General features: G+C 44.1%; 2 protein-coding genes and 2 long non-coding RNA genes across 4 annotated transcripts in view; 2 read left to right on the top strand and 2 right to left on the bottom strand.

Moving 5' to 3' along the window:
* Window positions 1-5274, top strand: part of rassf3 (Ras association domain family member 3) — a 36602-nt gene extending 31328 nt beyond the window's left edge. Inside the window, exons 3-7 of the mRNA XM_084701045.1 lie at window positions 586-693; window positions 1793-1963; window positions 2487-2574; window positions 4213-4328; window positions 4483-5274. Coding sequence (XP_084557171.1) covers window positions 586-693; window positions 1793-1963; window positions 2487-2574; window positions 4213-4328; window positions 4483-4632 — 633 coding nt within the window. The 3' untranslated portion in view covers window positions 4633-5274. The remainder of the gene's footprint in view (window positions 1-585; window positions 694-1792; window positions 1964-2486; window positions 2575-4212; window positions 4329-4482) is intronic.
* A 2761-nt stretch (window positions 5275-8035) lies between these two features.
* LOC146276768 (E3 ubiquitin-protein ligase TRIM21-like) lies at window positions 8036-11020 on the bottom strand. Its single transcript, XM_084701044.1, has 2 exons — window positions 10920-11020; window positions 8036-10661 (listed from the first exon to the last, which is right to left on the bottom strand). Exon 2 carries the CDS (start codon window positions 10657-10659, stop codon window positions 9034-9036), a length of 1626 nt encoding a protein of 541 aa, XP_084557170.1. The 5' UTR covers window positions 10660-10661; window positions 10920-11020; the 3' UTR covers window positions 8036-9033.
* Window positions 11021-12717: 1697 nt separating this feature from the next.
* LOC146276767 (uncharacterized) lies at window positions 12718-13366 on the bottom strand. Its single transcript, XR_014762412.1, has 3 exons — window positions 13244-13366; window positions 13000-13093; window positions 12718-12900 (listed from the first exon to the last, which is right to left on the bottom strand). It is a non-coding gene; the product is annotated as an uncharacterized LOC146276767 (long non-coding RNA).
* A 542-nt stretch (window positions 13367-13908) lies between these two features.
* LOC146276766 (uncharacterized) lies at window positions 13909-14554 on the top strand. The gene is made up of 3 exons (XR_014762413.1): window positions 13909-14028; window positions 14179-14272; window positions 14372-14554. It is a non-coding gene; the product is annotated as an uncharacterized LOC146276766 (long non-coding RNA).
* The last annotated feature ends 5630 nt before the right edge of the window (window positions 14555-20184 follow it).

Genomic DNA, 20184 nt, shown 5'->3' with positions numbered 1-20184 from the left:
GGGTGTGTGTGTGTGTGAGAGAGAGAGAGGTTCCGTCCCAGTAAGTCAGCGACGGTGATGCAAGCTCCCCTCCGGAAGGTGCTATCTCTCCAGGGTTAGAGGAGGCATTCCACCAAAGCACGGATCTCTTCTCTTGTGACCTCATCTTCCTCCTCCCCCTCCTCTCTGGGTCTGTACTGTTCCTGTATGCCGTCATCCACCCCACAGCGTTCTGCGTCCCTGGGAGGGGGGGTTAGCTGTGCGTGTGTGTTCTTTATCTCTCTCCTTATATCTGTTGACTCCAACCAGACTGCACCCCTCCCTATGTATTTATACTCTTTGAGACGTGCACCAGTCCACAATCTGCTTGAAGCACGTTGTTTTCAAGATGGCTCCGCATGTGTTTGTGGTTGAAAGTCACTGACCTCTCTCTCTCTCTCTCTCTCTCTCTCTCTCTCTCTCTCTCTCCCCCTGTCATCTCTCTCTCTCTCTCTCCCCCTGTCATCTCTCTCTCTCTCTCCCCCTCTCATCTCTCTCTCTCTCTCTCCCCCTCTCATCTCTCTCTCTCTCTCTCCCCCTCTCATCTCTCTCTCTTGCTCGCTCCAGGATGTGGAGAAGGAGAAAGAGCTGCGGTGTCACCTCAGCAGGGAAGACATCAAGCTCAGGATCGACCAGTACAACGCCTCCACCACGGACCACCTCAAAATGACCCTGGTAGGACCCCCCCTGCCCCCTCACACCCCCTCCCCTTGGAAGGTAACCCCCAGACCCCAACCCTGTGTAAAACCTCTAACCCTAACCCCCCCCCCCCCCCTTTCAGCCTACAGCTCACACCTGACTCCCCTACAACACAAACCCTGTTCTCACTCACCAAACGAGCCTCCTCTCGCTCTCTCTCTCTTTCTCGTTTCCTTCTCTCGCTCTCTCTCTCTTTCCGTCCACGTCTCCCTCTCTTCTCTTTTTCTGTCCCTCTCCCCATCTCTCCCCGTCTCGCTGTTGTATTTGAGAGAGAGAGAGAGAGACAAACTCGCTTTCTGCCTCTGACAAAAATACTCACCTTTCGACATCCCCGATGTCTTTAGACGTGCCACACACACACACACATCTCGCTTCTCCTCTCCCCTCATTCTGTAGCTTATGACTCAAAGTGATCCGAATCAGCCCTGAAACACTTTCAGTCTTCCATTTTCTTCTTCTTGTGTATTAGCGTTGCCAAGCTTTGTATTTGCTGTGCGTGTGCTGGTGCGTGGTGCCAGAGACAGGCCCTGGGGGTCACTGTCTCTTTGCCGGGCTGTGTGTGTGTGTGTGCCTCTAGCAGTTAGCTTAGAATTTCATTTCAGCCTGGGTTCTTTGACTTGTGGAACATACCCCCCCTGCCCCCACACACACGCACACACTGTCTGTCTGTCCCCCGACCCTAAGACATCTAACCCTGCATTAAGGGCAGGGGTAGCTGATAGAGTAATAAGCTTAGACAGACACACAACCCCTCAAATCTGGGCGCCATCTGTTGCTGTAACTAACTACTGTACCCCCCCTCCTCCCTCTCCCCTCCTCCCTCCCTCCCTTACCAACGCTCCTCATCTTACCGGGGCGGTACTCACCAGCCTGTTTGTGTGCTAACACGGGCTTATTTGGGATTTTGCTCTGTTGCTGTCTAACAGAAGGTCAAATAAAAGCCTTGTGGAATGAGTAAGCTTAGTGTAAGAGAGGAACTGAATCGTATGTGCTCACTACCTCTATGTAGTCAAAACGTTCTAGCAGAAAGGGCTAACCTGTGTGTGTCTGTCTGTGTGTGTGTGTGTCCATCCAGAACCCCAGTGGTGTGTACACGGGCTTCATCAAGGTGCAGCTGGAGCTGCGGAGGCCGGTGACGGTGCGGGGAGGGCCGGGGGGCGGGGCGGCGGCGGGCGAGGAGGCCTTCTACCTGCCCCGGGGCTCCACCAACACCCTGCACATCAGCTCCAACAACACCGTGCGACAGGTGGGGCCCTCACCCTCTCCACCTCTCACCTTCTACCTCTCTCTCTACCTCTCTCTCTTTACCTCTCTCTCTCTCTCTACCTCTTTCTCTCTCTCTACCTCTCTCTCTACCTCTCTCTCTTTACCTCTCTCTCTCTACCTCTCGCTCTTTACCTCTTTCTCTCTCTCTACCTCTCTCTCTTTACCTCTTTCTCTCTCTCTACCTCTCTCCCTCTACCTCTCTCTCTACCTCTCTCTCTACCTCTCTCTCTTTACCTCTTTCTCTCTCTCTACCTCTCTCCCTCTACCTCTCTCTGTACCTCTCTCTCTACCTCTCTCTCTTTACCTCTTTCTCTCTCTCTACCTCTCTCTTTACCTCTTTCTCTCTCTCTACCTCTCTCTTTCTACCTCTTTTGTCCAACCCCCCTCTTTTTCTTTCTCTCTCCCTTTCTCCCTTCCTCTATTCATATTTGCCATATTCTCTGCACACGTCTATGTCCTTGGTGAGTAGGAGAGTGTTCACAGCAGATGTCTCCTCTCTCCAGGTGATCCAGGCACTGCTCAACAAGTTCACTGTAGCTGACAATCCAGCCAAATATGCCCTGTACAAACGCTATCGCAGAGAGGACCAGGGTAAGAGAGAGTGTGTGTGTGGGGGGGGGGGGGGTGAGAAAGAGAACACCGTGTTAAACCATGGATGTATGTGTAATATGCGTAGGCCGACAGGCTTGAAGTGTGTGTGTGTGTGTGTGTGTGTGGAGGTAATTTAGGACACCTAATCCACTTGCTGAATGCCACTGACTGACCGGGTTCCCCCGGCTCTTGACACTGTGCCAGGAATACCCCTACCAGGGCACCACACACACACACACACACACACAGTGCCAAGCAGCAGCTGTCACCCAGTGCCATCTGCGGAGGAGGGACGACCCCTAAGCAAGTTTCACCACAACCACCTCGACCCGCCCCAGAAACGAGCGTGTCTGTGACGAGGAGAGGATGACCTATGACCTCCTGACCTTATGTCTGCGAGGTCCGACCAGCCGACTCCCTGCCTCGGCTCTCTAACCCCACTCAGGGGGTCTGGCTGGTGGCGAGGTGTTTTCGTTGTGTGTTCGAGGTGTTTCGGTGTGTGTGTTTTGGGGGGGCCACCCTGTCCTCATTAGTGACCAGGGAGGGGGTTAGTCCTCAGCTAATGAAATGGTGCTGTCTAGACGCCCGTCTGGGGATTCATGGTCCAATTAAATCGTAGCTCCGCTTAAATGTTTATCCCGCACTCGCGCACACACAAACACACACACACACACCATGGGGTGCGCTGTACTCAGGAGACCCCTAATCACTGTCATGTTGTTAGATTAGGGCAATGTTGTGATCCTTCTAATGGGTGAGAATAAGGATCGGGGATGTGGTAGTCATGACATTTTAAGCTATGTGCGCGTGTTGATAATGGGACCAGGACTGGCTTAGATGCTCCTCTATGTAATTACCTTCTGGGATCAGGCTGCCCACGCTGGGAGGGGTCTGTGACCAGAGTAGCCACACTTAGTTGAGGTGTGTTATTCTTTGAGTGTCATACAGGTTTGTGTGTGTGTGTGTGTGTGTGTTTGAGTGTCGTACAGGTGTGTGTGTGTGTGTGTGTTTGAGTGTCGTACAGGTGTGTGTGTGTGTGTGTGTGTTTGAGTGTCGTACAGGTGTGTGTGTGTGTTTGAGTGTCGTACAGGTGTGTGTGTTTGAGTGTCGTACAGGTGTGTGTGTGTGTTTGAGTGTCGTACAGGTGTGTGTGTGTGTGTGTGTTTGAGTGTCGTACAGGTGTGTGTGTGTGTGGCGTGGCTGTGAGGTCCAGGTGAGGGTGTGTGTGGTTCATGACAGGTACACATCACAGAGACGGGAGCTCTTTCATGTGGCCCAGCTGACTGGGTCTGGGGTGAGCCCTCCCTGTCTGGACCTTTCATCCTCCCAGAGCTCATTCTCCAGCACCCCCCTCCCCCCAACACGCACACAACCCAATAATAGGCCTGGGAAAATGGGATGGAGAACCCCCCCCTCCCCCCCCCCCCCTCCCCCCCCCCACAAAAAAAAAAGCAGCCTTAGAAATAATGTGACGTGACCGTCACCACGGCATATTAAACTGCTGCTCCGTGTGAGTGTGTTCTCAGGAGCGTGTGTCGTGTGTTTGCCTGCCTTTGCAACCATGTCTGTGTTATTTTCCTTCTAAGTGGCGTGTTGTGAGCACCGTGTTGATAACGTGTGTGTGTGTGTGTTGTGTAGTGAACGTGTGTAAGCTGGCGGAGGGGGAGCAGCCGTTGTTCCTGCGCCTGGTGGCAGGACCCGACACGGACACGCTGAGCTTCGTCCTGCGCGAGCAGCAGACAGGCGAAGTCATGGTGAGACGCGCACACACACACACACACACACACACCACACATGCACACACCACACACACGTAGTTACATACATGCTTCACAGAATGCACGCACCCAACACAAATCCTAACTCCTTTTCCTCTATCTCTGTCTCTCTCTCTGTCTTTCTCTCTAGTGGGACGCTTTCTCCATCCCCGAGTTGCGCAACTTCCTGCGGATCCTGGAGAAGGAAGAGCAGGAGCAGGTGTCCACAATCACACGTCGCTACGACAACTACAAACTCCGGCTGCAGGAGGCCTTGAGTGCCGTGGGCGGCCCGGTGTAACGACAGCACCGCCACCTAGAGGCCTGGTGGACCAACGGGTGGGGGGCCGCAGAAACACTGAAAGACCCCCCTGGGGAGAGAGGAGGGGGCAGGGGACTTGGAGAAGCAAGGGGGGGGGGATTCTGGTGGAAAGACAGATGGAGAGATGGACTGCCGGAGGGGTGTTATACAGCCTCTCAGATGGTACTGCCCTGGACAGTCACTAGAGGGCAGCAGCGAGCTGTCGCTCTCTTTCTCCCTCACCCTGCCAGGCAGGAAGAAGACTGTGCCCACGCGGGGCAAACTCACCAAAGAAACTCGCTGTGTGCCATATTCACTCTGCTTTCTCTCCTCTTTCTTCTTGATGTATTTCAATATTATTATTATTTTTTCCTCTTTTTTTTTTTTTTTTACCTTCCTAAAACATGTGATTGTCATTTTAAGGCCATATGTCAAATCGGATCATTCTGAATTATTATTTCAGAATTTTAATTTAATTTGTTGCCGCGTTGGTCTGTAAATATTTTTATTTTGTTAATTTATGTGGGTCGAGCTGTATCCTTTTCCCTATGAACATGGTCTTCTATTTGAGTTTAATTCTATTGAGGCGTCCCAGCATCTATAATTGTATCTGTAATCCACACAACAAGCCTTTTATCCGGAGCTTCTCACAGAGGTTAATACACACACACACACACACACACACACACTACTAACCTCACGCCATTAGAGCTAGTCGGCAACACTGGCTCCATCATAGAAACGGGAGAAGAACAGCTGAAGTTGAATCAGACGTGTAGACCAGCAGAGCAGGAAGCAGAGACATGGGGCTCTGCAGGTCGTCACTAGTGAGCCTTCTAGTCTGCCTTGTAGCTCGCTGAACGCATGGGTCCAAATGTAGCATAGCACGCTGGAGAAAGGATGTCGAGGAAGTGTTAGGAAACGTCAGGGTTATCGGTTGAGGAGTGAGTGGCGGGTGAAGGCAGGGGGGGGGGGTCGCTGTTTCGGTGGTGCCGAGGGAGGGGGGGGGGGTCATTGGGCGGGGCTGGTTCTGGCGTCGTCCTGTGACGGCGGGAGCGTACGGACGAGACCGCCCCGCTGTGGATGACCCCTCACCTCCACAGGCAGAGCCGACCCCCACGGTCGGGGGAGAGAGCGGTGCAGTGCCGCGAGGGCAGAACGGTCTTCAGGAAGTGGATGAGGGGGCGTAGAGGAAGTCGAAAGTCGAAAAAGAAACCAGTGGAAGGAGAAGTAGGAGAAACCGAAATGCATCTTCACAAAGAAGAAAAGGGTTCCATTGATGTGAAGCCAGGGCAGTGTTCAGGCAGAGAGGGCTGTCGGGCCCAGATAACACGGAGTCAATATGGCCACATTGTTAAGGCTCCTCCGATGGTATCGTACAGGGGATGGCCGTTGACCCATATCTGCATAGCCTGGCCAAAGCTTCAGAAAGAAAAGCCTTGAATAGGCGCTTGTGACCTCCGGGTGAACCGGTTTCCCTCACGTGGGTCGCACCCCGGGGGGAGGGGCAGTTCTAAGGGGGGACTGTTAGGTGTGCAGGAGTTTCACATGTCGGAGGCTAGACATGCAGGCTGTGCCTGGACACAGTGCCTGGGAACTCTTACAGGCTGGCTCTCGCGGAGGGTTTGGGGGGCGTCTGCACCTAGTTAGAGGTTCCAACCCAACGTCGAGTGCTTGTTGATGCGTCACGGAGCTTAAAAGGTCTATGAGTGGTTCATGAGTGTCAAATGAGAGTCCAGCAGAACTCGTAGTTGACCCGCTATTCCTTCAGTGTCTGTTTCTCTCTGAGTCTCATGTCTCAGCGTCAACTTGGGCTGTTCCCGTTTCAATACTCCACACAGACAGTTAGTTTTTTTGTTATGACCTTCAACAGGTAAGACCATTGTAATCGAACGTCCCAGCGTTTACTATGGAACCTCCTGACTGTATTAAACACAAACATGCAGATACAAGGAGTTATAATCTGGTTTCAAGCCTCAACGTATTCCCGCGTGTACTATATGACGTATTCTCTGATGGTACTGCAACATTTCTACGTGTTTTCTCTGTCCGGTAGTCGAGTGACCATAGTTATGTGGCCATCCAGTGGACAACCACTGTCACTACACGCTTGTCTTGCGCTGTGTCGGAACCCTGGATGTGTTGATTACATGTTGCTTCTTTGATTTTGGAGGCCTATTATAACCAAAGACGTTTTAAAATGCATAAAATATTCTAGACATTGCCTGGTGCAAGCTATTAGATGCCTCACCACACAGAGGGAAAATTATACCTAGATTTATTTTTATTTAATGGGGTTTACAACCCACACGTAATTTTACTTTCAAACACTGGGTATTGGTATAATTTAAGGTGGTTTGTTATTAGTTTGTTCTGTGCAGGCAGATACATACATATATCCTGAAGAAGCCATCATTTGAATTGAAAATCTGCGAAACAATATTGCTACCAAGCACAGACAAGTATTATAAGTCAGACACCACTGTCCCATTATCTGTCAGGGCCTTCAATCAGAACAGTTCTTGAGAAGCTTTTTGGGCACTTTACATTCTCGTTCAGGGATTCTTTTTTTCCTCTCTTCTCCTATTTGATCAGATGCCTGCATCTTCCACCCTGATTTTATGCAATGTTTTTATAACTCTTATTTCTCATTGGAACTGGTCGCCGTATGAACGGCTAATATTTTGGGGAAGATTTTGTATCGGTTCCTTAAACTCTTGTGATGTATGGCTACACTAGCTCATGGTTTGATTCGTCGTGCAACTTTAGACTGTGAAAGTTCAGTTTGTATCTAAAAAATGGTAGCGTGTTTTGAGTGACAGTGCTCTCTGGGTCGTTCATTTGGGCCTTGATGTAGGTTGTATGTGCAAACTGCCATGTGAAACCCATTCATGTGTGGCAGTGTTCCAACCAAAGGCCAGTACTGGTGAAACACAGACAGGGCAGATCATTGTAGATCCACATCAACCAGATATATGTAACTCTTGTTTGCCAAAGATCTCTGGCTCTCCTGCTCCTGTTGCTATGCTACTGTACTGGAGATCCTAGAATAGAAACGCGTGCCCTCACTGTGTTTTAACTCCCAACCATAGATCTCTAGTGTTGTTAAAGGGATGGAACATGCCCTCCTCATCCAAGTTTCCTATGACAATGGACTGAAGACGGGAGCGTCGTATCCCTTTAACGTATCCCTAGGTGATCTGCTGAGACCATATAAGGGGATGCACGCTTCGAGGGAAGGGGACTTAACCAAAAGTGTATATTGAGAAAAAAAAGTTGCTATATTCTATTTATATCATTGATGCAGGTTTATTTTTGTAGGTAACTTGTTCTTTTAGAATTGTTACCATGTGTGGCCTTTCTTCCTAAAGGCCTAAATTTATCCAATAAAGCAATGAAAAAGCAAGGTTTTTTATTTTAATTTTATGGTGCACAGTTGACACAAGATTTGATTTTGTTTGTTTGTCGTGTGTAGCTATTGAAGACATATTAGATAGTACCCAATTGCTGTGACCAAGTACCAAGTCAATGAAGCCCATCGCCAAGCACCATTTCAAGACAAAATCAACGTTTTTATAATGGATCTATAAGGTGCAGGTGTCTGATACACTCATGTTGAGCATCTCAGAAGACTGGACCAAGAATACAGGAAATCCTCCTTCAAAGTTGCATGGCATTACATACTTTTTGGTAAAATGGTGAGCTCTTACCTACACTAGTGTCACAGGCATTTCCTAGTCGCACTTTACAAAGAACTACCTTATGGTTATGCAGGTATGAGCAAACAGCATAATGACAGTTTATCTGCAATGCAAGCAACATCATTCATAGAGGCATATTTCTCTCCTGGACATTATCAAGGGTTTTGTGAGATATATAAGATTAATATAGCAGGGTATAGATCGAACAATGTTTATTACATTGAGAACATTCCAAACAGAAGTCATCATTATCTTTAATTGTTGTGAACTGATCAGTGGTTAGTGACAGACCTCTTCATTATTTATGGATCATATTCATGCAATGTTGCTATACATATAGCTGTACTGGGGCACAGGCCCCTCATTACTCATCTCTTTATTTTCTCCCAAGTTTGCTGCAAAGTGTACAACACAATGCACTATACTTACTAACCCTTGCTTAATCTACTATACACTTAATTCATGTTAAACTCATGTTTGAGTCTAAAAAAGATGATCAGTAGGCCTATTACCTTCTTTAGTTTTGTAATATAGACTGACGGCGGCGGCCATGTTAAAAACTTCAAAGGTAATTGCTACTACAACATTATCTATACAATATCAAATTTGAATGTCTGATTTTGAATTTGTATTTAATTAGTTTACTACTTAAATACTTTTTTAAATTACTTTTTGTCCAGCAAATCCATATCTTTGTTTTTCAGTGTGTGACAGGAGTGATGATCAGAGGAACAGAGTTTTTACCTCCATCATTCAGACAGGGACTGAAGAGTGGATAGAGTTTCTTAGTGAAGGTGCAGCCAGTGAAAGAGTAGATGTGAGACCTGGCCTCCACATTGTAAAAGGAGACCAGACCCTTCTCATAGTCCACAAACACCCCCACCTTCTGGGGCTTCTGGCTCAGGAAGAGGAGGACAGAAGGGCCAGCCCGGTACTGATCTCTATTCCTCAGACATACAGTCCAGTATCCATTCTTAGGACTTGGTGTGATCTTCCCCTTCCGGTTGATGGACTCTCTGGCCACTCCCAGAACCCAGTCAGTCTTCCCCTCAACCTGCACCTCATAGTAGAACCTCCCTGAGGAGAAGCCCTGCTTTCCCAGGACATTGGGACAAAGATCAAACCTCTCTGGGTTGTCAGGTAGATACTGCGTAATGTCTCCATCTCTCACTTGTTTTCCATCCTCAGACAGGATGAGACCTGGACATGCTGTATCAGGGTCCAGAGTCACATCCACTGCATACTGCTGAATCCTCTTCAGCTTGACTCCAGACAGCTTCTCCATCTCTTTATTGAGTGTCTCCTCCAGCTGAGAAACAGCTCTCCTCACTGCCCTCACACTCAGATCACTGTGGACACTGATCTCAGACCAGTCCTTGGTGTGTGGAGGGGTGCTCAGGGATGGGAAGCTCTGGAGCAGGTGGAGGTGGTCCTCAGTGTGTGAGAGCTGCTCCAGCTCAGTGCTTCTCCTCTTCAGCTCAGTGATCTCCTGCTCCAGATCTTGAATCAACCCCTCAGCCTTTTTCTCTGCTGCTTTCTGCTTCTCCTCAATCACCTCAATGAGCTCAGCCTGGCTTCTCTCGATGGAGCGCACCAGAGCAGTGAAGACCTGAACACTGTCTGCTGTCTCTTTCTCTGCTTCTGTCTTGCTGGTCTCTACTGAGAGTTTGATCTCCTGAACCTTCCTAGATCTTTTTTCCGTCATCTGCTTCATCTCATTCATCATCTGTCCCAGCTTAGTCTTCCTCTGTTCATATGCCTCTTCTATAGTGACAGTGTCATGGGTCTTGTGGTCTGTTCTCATGCACATGACACAAACAAACGTCTGGTCCCTTCTACAGAAGAGTTCTAACAGTTTGTCATGCTTCTGACACATCCTGTCCTCCAGGTTCTCCACAGGGTCGATCAGCTTGTGTTTCTTCAAGGCTGCAACTCTCTGATGAGGCTCCAGGTGAGTCTCACAGTAAGAGGCCAGACACACCAGACAGGACTTCAGGGCCTTGAGCTTGGTACCTGTACAGATGTCACATGACACTTCAGGTTTAGTAGGACGCAGGTCTGGACTGATGGTGGCTTTCAGTGGCTCTGACTTCCTGAACTGAGCAGCCATCTCAGAGATGAAAGTGTTGACATAGAGATCTGGTCTCTTATCAAAAGTCATTTTACACATGGGACATTGATACGTGTCACTATTGTCCCAGTACTTGGTGATACAGGCCTTGCAGAAGTTGTGTCCACATAGAATAGAGATAGGATCAGTGAACACATCCAGACAGATAGAACAATGGAACTGATCTTCAGACAGGAGACTGCTGCAGGAAGCCATTTCTAGAATAAGACCAGAAGCTAAATTATGAATCTTATGAACCCAAGAACTCATGAACAAAACTATCATGGTATATTGTTTAAAATGTACTTTCATTAAAGAAGGAATAGCATAGACAGAAATAGTACAATATGGAAATACTCTATATAGAAGAGCATAGTTCTGTAGTCTTTCAAACGTCAGAGTCAAGCAACAGTCTGTATTGTAATAACCACATCGTCATTGGATACACCTGGATTGGATTGATTCTTTGTTCTCACCTGTTGGAACTTATGTTGTTTTCTATGATCACTGTGTTTGAAATAACCGAAACTCTCTCTACCTAAACAAAGTAGAACGAGCTTCCTGAGTTTAGTATCACTTTAGTTACGTTTCAGTGAAATGACAATAAGAGGCTCCTCCCCTCCCAGTACTCTGTCCTGAACAAAGTTAACTCTTTCATGACTGAATTCTATCTAGCAAGTCAGCTGACAGGAAGGGTTTTATTACTGATTGAGGTTTTATTAGTGATTGAGAGATATAGAAACAAATAAAGAAAGAAAAATTGTATGTGATGAGGGAAGAATGACAGAGAGACATGTTGAATGGAAGTTGTGTGAATATAAATGTGTGTGTGTATGGTGTGTTTATGTGTGTATGCAGTGAGCAAGTATGTTATCTACAATTTAGTTTAAGATACTCTTGTACTGATTATCCATTTGTTGCAATGGAATACTGTAGATTTGTCTTTGGAGGGTGGCAGCAACAGCACAGTAACACATGATGTGTGAGCATGTGTGTCAGGGTCTGTGAAGGCATGCCACGCGGTATTCAGGTCCTCTAATGCTGGGGACATACCACAGGATAATCGGGCCGATTTTCCCCCTTCCGAAAATCCTAGCTAATGTCCCGATTATCTTGACGCCGATTATCTTATCAGATGTTTCCTTGGTGTGAGGTATGTTAAGAGTGACAGAATCTGCTTGGAGGACGTCGGAGGCGCTCTGATTGCGTATCAGAAATCCTGATGTGTGGGGGGAACCCCGAGGACAAATTGTTTTGGTCTCATAAATTGCCAAAAACTGCTTGACTAGCAATTCCCTGAACTCTGTTTTGTTCAACATGAGTTGTCGAGATTTATTTATAGAATATCTATTTAAAGATATTACAAAACAAATGACAAATCAGACACTTATGTTCTCAATACTGTCATGAAAGAACCGAATTTCATATAATTTATCGTTGGATGTGTTGAAAACAATAACAACATGTTGCCAACGACAGTTTAAGTTAAGGTTACGTTTAAAGTATTTGTGAAATCCACAGTGACTTGCAGGACATTTGAAAAAAATTGAATTTTAACTACCATGAGAAATGGAGGCATTATGTATAAACAGCCAGCACAGCCATAAAGACCGAACATAATCTGGTGATAAACAGAATATATGTCTTAAAGAAAGAATTGAATATATACATGAATCATAAAGAAAATGAATTTGCATCACAACATCTGTCTTTTTTTTTAAATCACATTAAAGATTCCAGCAGCATACACTAGTGTAGTTTAGATTGAAAAATAAATGAATTTAGCAATGACGAGCTCAAGAAACCTCTCAAATTAAGTCTTAGGACACCACAGGTCAGGAGGGTACAAACTGATGCTAAAGTCTCAGCCTAACAGATTCATAAATATCATTTTGTGACATTTTTCTTTTGGGATCATTTGTAGCTGCAACAGTGAATAAATGGTTTGACTGCTGCATATATTTCTGTTCACATGAAAAATATAATCAGCTGAAGAGTTGCTGTTTTAAGCCTTGTAGCGTTAACCTATTTTTTATGTGTTGGGAAGTCCTATCACAGTTTATGTGCACTGTGAAGTTAATACATTTGTCATGAAAAGAGCCATCTATTTGCTATCTTCCTTATTTTCATCTCCTATCCAAGCTATATGTTCCTTTTGTAACTTGTGTTTCCTTGTTTGATGTCAAGGTCCCTGGACTATAGAATAAGCACATTCAAGTAATTTCTGTAAAACCCTTGTGTACTTCTAAATAAATCAATGAATTTGCAGATACGTATGTGATATTTGATTTTATTCAAACTGGCATAAACACAAATCATGATGAATCCATCTCTTGTGTAAGTGTCTGACTGTTTCAACTGAATTTAAATCAAAGAAGAAAAAAAGCAACAATGCATGTTGCTTGATCCACATCTTCCTTAACGGATGTTCTTCACCAGCCTTTTTCAACACAGCATCTGACAAAAGAAATTCAATTCAAGCCACAAGTCACATGCACACAGTAAAAGGACCAAAGATGCCTATGGATGAAAACCAGTCTATAGATTTATACTTACATATTTCCACCCCCACAGTATGAATTGCGGTCTTTATATTCATTACTACTACATTTCTTGGTACATCTTCCATTCTCACATGCAGCATAAACATCTGGAACGAGTGAACAGTACAGTTGCTATTCAATGGCAGTAGAAAACAGCAAACAACTTATTTATACACTACAGTTTATATAAGCAAAGATGATTTATCCAACAGGAAACAGAGGTAGATGAAGTGACCGTAAAGTTAAACAGTACTTACTGCACACCAGTGCAATCATCATCAGCACAACGTACAGCACGATCACTGGCTTCATGGCTTCTCTTTGGGGTGTTGATGCTGTCCAGTGAGAACTGAGGGAAACGTCTGACTGTGACCTGGTTGCACCTGCTTTTATACATGATGAACTCTGCTGCAATCACATTCAGGCTGTTGCCACACACGTTACCTCATCTTGGATTTTACAGGATTTGTCAGACAACAAAGACTAAGCAAACACAACTTCCAACACAGCACAGGGTCAGTGGACTGCTTCCTTTCACCTGAGAATTTCCCCAAAAAAATAATAACGCGGCTTAAAACAACTATTGAGTTTAAGGCACAACTTTATAAGACAGCCTTTGTTAAACGTATTCCTCTTTGAACCCCATCAACGTTACTCCAGGAAATGCAGTGGATATTCATTCTCAAAACAAATCCAACATTCATTCTCTGAATAATAATATAATTGTTGTTTACATATAATTTTTTCTGGGAAATTCTCAGGTGAAAGGAAGCAGTCCACTGACCCTGTGCTGTGTTGGAAGTTGTGTTTGCTTAGTCTTTGTTGTCTGACAAATCCTGTAAAATCCAAGATGAGGTAACGTGTGTGGCAACAGCCTGAATGTGATTGCAGCAGAGTTTATCATGTATAAAAGCAGGTGCAACCAGGTCACAGTCAGACGTTTTCCTCAGTTCTCACTGGACAGCATCAACACCCCAAAGAGAAGCCATGAAGCCAGTGATCGTGCTGTACGTTGTGCTGATGATGATTGCACTGGTGTGCAGTAAGTACTGTTTAACTTTACGGTCACTTCATCTACCTCTGTTTCCTGTTGGATAAATCATCTTTGCTTATATAAACTGTAGTGTATAAATAAGTTGTTTGCTGTTTTCTACTGCCATTGAATAGCAACTGTACTGTTCACTCGTTCCAGATGTTTATGCTGCATGTGAGAATGGAAGATGTACCAAGAAATGTAGTAGTAATGAATATAAAGACCGCAATTCATACTGTGGGGGTGGAAATATGTAAGTATAAATCTATAGACTGGTTTTCATCCATAGGCATCTTTGGTCCTTTTACTGTGTGCATGTGACTTGTGGCTTGAATTGAATTTCTTTTGTCAGATGCTGTGTTGAAAAAGGCTGGTGAAGAACATCCGTTAAGGAAGATGTGGATCAAGCAACATGCATTGTTGCTTTTTTTCTTCTTTGATTTAAATTCAGTTGAAACAGTCAGACACTTACACAAGAGATGGATTCATCATGATTTGTGTTTATGCCAGTTTGAATAAAATCAAATATCACATACGTATCTGCAAATTCATTGATTTATTTAGAAGTACACAAGGGTTTTACAGAAATGTCTTGAATGTGCTTATTCTATAGTCCAGGGACCTTGACATCAAACAAGGAAACACAAGTTACAAAAGGAACATATAGCTTGGATAGGAGATGAAAATAAGGAAGATAGCAAATAGATGGCTCTTTTCATGACAAATGTATTAACTTCACAGTGCACATAAACTGTGATAGGACTTCCCAACACACAAAAAATAGGTTAAGGCTACAAGGCTTAAAACAGCAACTCTTCAGCTGATTATATTTTTCATGTGTACAGAAATATATGCAGCAGTCAGACCATTTATTCACTGTTGCAGCTACAAATGATCCCAAAAGAAAAATGTCACAAAATGATATTTATGAATCTGTTAGGCTAAGACTTTAGCATCAGTTTGTACCCTCCTGACCTGTGGTGTCCTAAGACTTAATTTGGGAGGCTTCTTGAGCTCGTCATTGCTAAATTCAGTTATTCTTCAATCTAAACTACACTAGTGTATGCTGCTGGAAACTTTAATGTGGTAAAAAAGAGAAAGACAGATGCAAATTCATTTTCTTTATGATTCATGTATATATTCAGTTCTTTCTTTACAACATTTATTCAGTTTATCACCAGATTATGTTCAGCCTTTATGGCTGTGCTGGCTGTTTATACATAACGCCTCCATTTCTCATGGTTGTTAAAATTCTTGTGTTTTTTTTTCAAATGTCCTGCAAGTCACTTTGGATTTCAAAAAATACTTTAAACGTAACCTTAACTTAAACTGTCGTTGGCAACATGTTGTTATTGTTTTCAACACATCCAACAATAAATTATATGAAATTTGGTTATTTCATGACAGTATTGAGAACATAAGTGTCTGATTTGTCATTTGATTTCTTATATCTTTAAATAGATATAGATGGGTACTAAGTAATGGCCTTTTTCAAGCAATTCTTTATAATGATGAAATCTCAACAACTCATGATGAACAAAACAGAGTTTAAACAGAGTTCAGGGAATTGCTAGTCAAGCAGTTTTTGGCAATTTATGAGACCAAAACAAAATTTGTCCTCGGGGTTCCCCCCACACATCAGGATTTCTGATACGCAATCAGAGCGCCTCCGACGTCCTCCAAGCAGATTCTGTCACTCTTAACACACCTCACACCAAGCAAACATCTGATAATATAATCTGCATCAAGATAATTGGGACATTAGCTAGGATTGTTGGAAGGGGGAAAATCGGCCCGATTATCCTGTGGTATGTCCCCAGCATTAGAGGACCTGAATACCGCATGTCTTCACAGACCCTGACACACATGCTCACACATCATGTGTTACTGTGCTGTTGCTGCCACCCTCCAAAGACAAATCTACAGTATTCCATTGCAACAAATGGATAATCAGTACAAGACTATCTTAAACTGAAAAGTAGATAATATACTTATGCTCATTGCATACACACATGAACACACCATACACACACACACACATTTATATTCACACAACTTCCATTCAACATGTCTCTCTGTCATTCTTCCCTCATCACACACTATATGTCTTTATTTCTTAGTTTTTATATCTATATCTATTCTAGAAATGGCTTCCTGCAGCAGTCTCCTGTCTGAAGATCAATTCCAGTGTTATATCTGTCTGGATGTGTTCACTGATCCTGTCTCTATTCTATGTGGACACAACTTCTGCAACATCATCTGTGAACAAAAGGGTTGTGTTTTGTGTGTGAGTGTGTGTGTGTGTGTGTGTGTGTGTAGTGTGTTATTATTTTGACACCATCTACTACAACAGACTAACAGAAGACAAAGCTAAGACAGAGGACAGTTGAGATATGATGTGTGATGTGAGGTGTTAACAGGTGCTGAGCACCATCCTACACTGTACACACATGCACAAGTAGCTAAAAGATGTTTCTGACAGCTGGAGGAAGACCAACTGACAGGTCAGAACCTCTATTGCATTCTGTTGCTCCAGGGTAACATACTCTTTTCCCCCAGTATCACAAACTTACAAAAAACTGTCACCAATAAAAAATGCCCTTTGTAAAAGAAAGGAATTAAAGGCAACCAACAGTGTGCGTATATTTGATCACATGATCTTTCCTCCCTTTTTTCAAAACTCTCTTCCTCGACATATAGCATTCACGGCAGCCATATTATTGGTGTTTCCGAATCTGTAAAAAATTGGCACCATCCTGAAGATTGTCATCAACAAAACATGATTTGTGTTGCCGCAAAGCAACAACATGCAACAGTGGACTGAAGATTCCATGTGGTCATGCATGTTTATAAAATGACGCAGATAAATCAATAATTATTTTACTAACTACCACTACATACCTTGTTTTGATGTTTATTGATTTAGCTATTGGTAGTGTCCCGATCATGTCAGAAACACATCCATGTTAACTGTTCAGGGCTGTAGCTTTGCTAGTTTTCAGTGGATGTGCTTGCATGCGTGTGTTGATGTGTGTGTGCACCCACACATTCATGTACACTTGTATCTGTGTTCATTTCCATGTACACCCAATAATGACATTTTCCTTTTTCTGTGTTTAGGGAATGAACCCATCAATGTTGTATGGTAAAGGGAGAGGGAGAAGTCAGACAGTGGAGACTATGATGGCTTTACCACCCTTTAGTACTCAGAGAGATACTAAATATGATGGTGTATCTGAGAGCAATGAAATGGTATGACAATAATTCAGTGACCTTGTTAAGCACATATGCAGCTGCCAACCCAACCACCAACCCAACCACTATGGTCGAAAGGTGGGACAAGAAGGCTGTAGTGGCTATCAAAACTTGAAGTACCCAAAAGTAACCACCGTGCCAGCAGCAATCGATAGCTCAACGCACCTGTCAGATGTTGGTGTAGCTGGTCCAGGTTTGGGCATCCGACGGGTCCAAAGTTGATGTGTGTATGTGTGTATAGGTGTTTGTGTGTGTATGTACGTAAATGTATGTTGGTTTAAGTGAATGTATATTTGTGGTTGAAAAACGATATTGCTCCACTCTGCTGGCTCTCTATCAAAACTCATAGCAACTCATTGTCCAACTAATTCTCACTGAGGGCTCTTTAATTAAGCCCCCTCACGCTGGGCGGAGCTACAGATACCCCAAAGTCATATTAATATTCCCCAAAGTCTGGGTTAGGACCAAAGAGTTAAAGAAGATGGGGAATATTTCTCATCCCTGTGTATCCAAATTATGAGAAACGGTGGAAGTTGTGTGTTCCAATGTTGTGTCCACTTACAACAACAACATGGGTGGAGCAGACCTCCTCGACTCCCTAATAGCACTGTATCGCACAAACGCACCATCAGAGAAGTGGTATCACCTACTGGTCTTTCATATGATGGATGTCACAATGGTGGAATCTTGGCTGCTCTACAGAAGGGATTACGCTAGGTGTAGTGTTCCAAAGAAGAAACAACTCAGCTTAGTGTCCTTCACAACAGAGGTGGCAAACTGCCTCTGCAGTCAAGAGAAGGTTTGCAGTAAGAGGGGAAGGCCATCTCTGAGTGTTGAGGCAAGTCCAGATGTGAAGTGAAAAAGAGGCCGTATTGCACCTGTACTACCAGCCCCTGTCCGGCTGGACAACACTGACCACTGGCCTGTCTACAATGACAGCAGAGGAAGGTGCAAATTCCCTGGATGCAAGGGCATCATCAAGGTCAAGTGCATGAAGTGTGACGTTTTCCCCTGTTTCACTCTTGAGAAAAAATGCTTTTTTGACTTCCACACACACTGATGCTGAATTGGTATAAGGACATGATGGTACAAAAATCATTAGTGTTTATATGTTTCATTGAATATTAAATGCTAATCTATTTTATAGCTACTGTGTGAATCACTATGTAAAAATTTGAATGAAAAGGAATTTTGTAAAAGTTTTTTTCTTTGTTGCGAGTTGTTGCTTGTCGGTAAAAAACATCCACTAAAAGGATCATTGACAGCCACTGTCTTGTTTTTTCAGTAAAGATGTTTACATTTATTTTATTGAGTCCAGCCTGGACTCAATTATTTTTCCAATAATTGTTGTATCCGTAATTTCATAAGGCATGCAGTAGAGGGTTAACACAACCAGTCTAAATGTTGTTTACTCTATATTAAATTATTTATTTTATAAAACGTTGACCAATTTACAGCATTAGAAAAAAGGTCTATTAAATAAACTGTACAGATATGGTCAGTCTTCTGACACTGGAAAAGTTTTCAGACTGCTAGGCTGTCCACTTAACACTACATTTCCCATGATGCCTCAGGCTTTTGTCACAGGTAAACCAGCCTGCACACCCATATAACACAACCAAGCCTACTCACAGTGTAGGACAGGGTCTAAGTCTGTCTATCCAACCATATAACTGGTCTTTTGAAGCTGTATCAATCAGAGATAAAGGGCTGCCAAACAGATTAGTGGACACAAAAAAGCCCAAATCACAAATCTGTAGACAGCTTTTAGATGAGACGTTTAACTAATAATCACTTCTTCAGAAAACCTAATCTTTCTGTCTTTTATAGATGTGTATGCTGCACTTTGTGTATGAGATGTACTGCGTATATGAATGTACTGTATGCACCACACAGTTAAGAATGGGCTCTGAAGTATGAAAATCATTTTCTTTTATGTTTCTGTTTTGTCCAGTCCGGGTTTGTGTATGAGTGTCCAGTCTGTGTTCCAGGTCACAGACCCCAACACTCCGGTCAACATCTTCCAGTTCACCTCCCAACCAGACACACCTGTCACCCATCCACCATTACCTGCACAGTTCATCTACCCTGGCTTCTCACAGACTCGTCGCCAGTTCAAATTTGCTATTCTTATGGTAGTTGGTCATTTCGTTGCCCTGTCATTTCCTGTCCTGCTCTGTCCTACCATTTCCAGGCCTGACCAAGGTACGTTCAAGGTTACTAATCCGCCTCTGTCACTGTTGTAGGGGGGTAAATATTGTCCAAACAACCTAAACTAATTCCCCTATGGTTTAAAGGAAGATGGGAAACTGAACAGTGTATTAGCATGAAGCAAATAATGCCAATACCAATAGAATTCCAGGTATTTGACTCTATGGGTTAAATCAGAGCAAGAATGGTCAAAGTACGGTTAAATGAAATACGCATTTAATAACTTTGCAAATGAATGAAATCAATTACAAGGCAAACATGTTACAATATGAAAGTTTTCAATCTTACCTACTCTACCATGATCATTGTAAATCAGAGAGAAAACAAGAGGTGAGGAAGGAGTAGGACAGTAGGACAAGGCAGAACCGAGGCGAAGGTCTCAGGAGATGAAGAATCCAAAGAACAATGCATTACAATTCCCTTTATACACAAGAACAACCAATCAGACCACATCTTGAATGGGGTGTGAGAGTCATCAAGTTGAGACCGTCCAGAAACTCCAGACTTTAGCATATGAGAGGTGGGGGCAGGTTTGACACCCAGCCTTACACTGTGTACCACAGACATCATTGGCTACCTAATCCCATCACCTACAACCTACAGCTCACTCCCTCCTGTCTGGCATCCACAGACCTCACCGTCATCACCCTCTGTGTCTGCAATAAACCTGGTTCATATAACGTCAGCGTCTGAGTTTTG

This window comes from Hypomesus nipponensis, chromosome 7, assembly GCF_054491055.1.
Source record: "Hypomesus nipponensis isolate SF chromosome 7, ASM5449105v1, whole genome shotgun sequence".
In the NCBI taxonomy this organism is placed as follows: Eukaryota; Metazoa; Chordata; class Actinopteri; order Osmeriformes; family Osmeridae; genus Hypomesus; species Hypomesus nipponensis.
The sequence above is the reverse complement of the archived record's forward strand: the minus strand, read 5'-3'. Positions and strand labels throughout refer to the sequence as shown.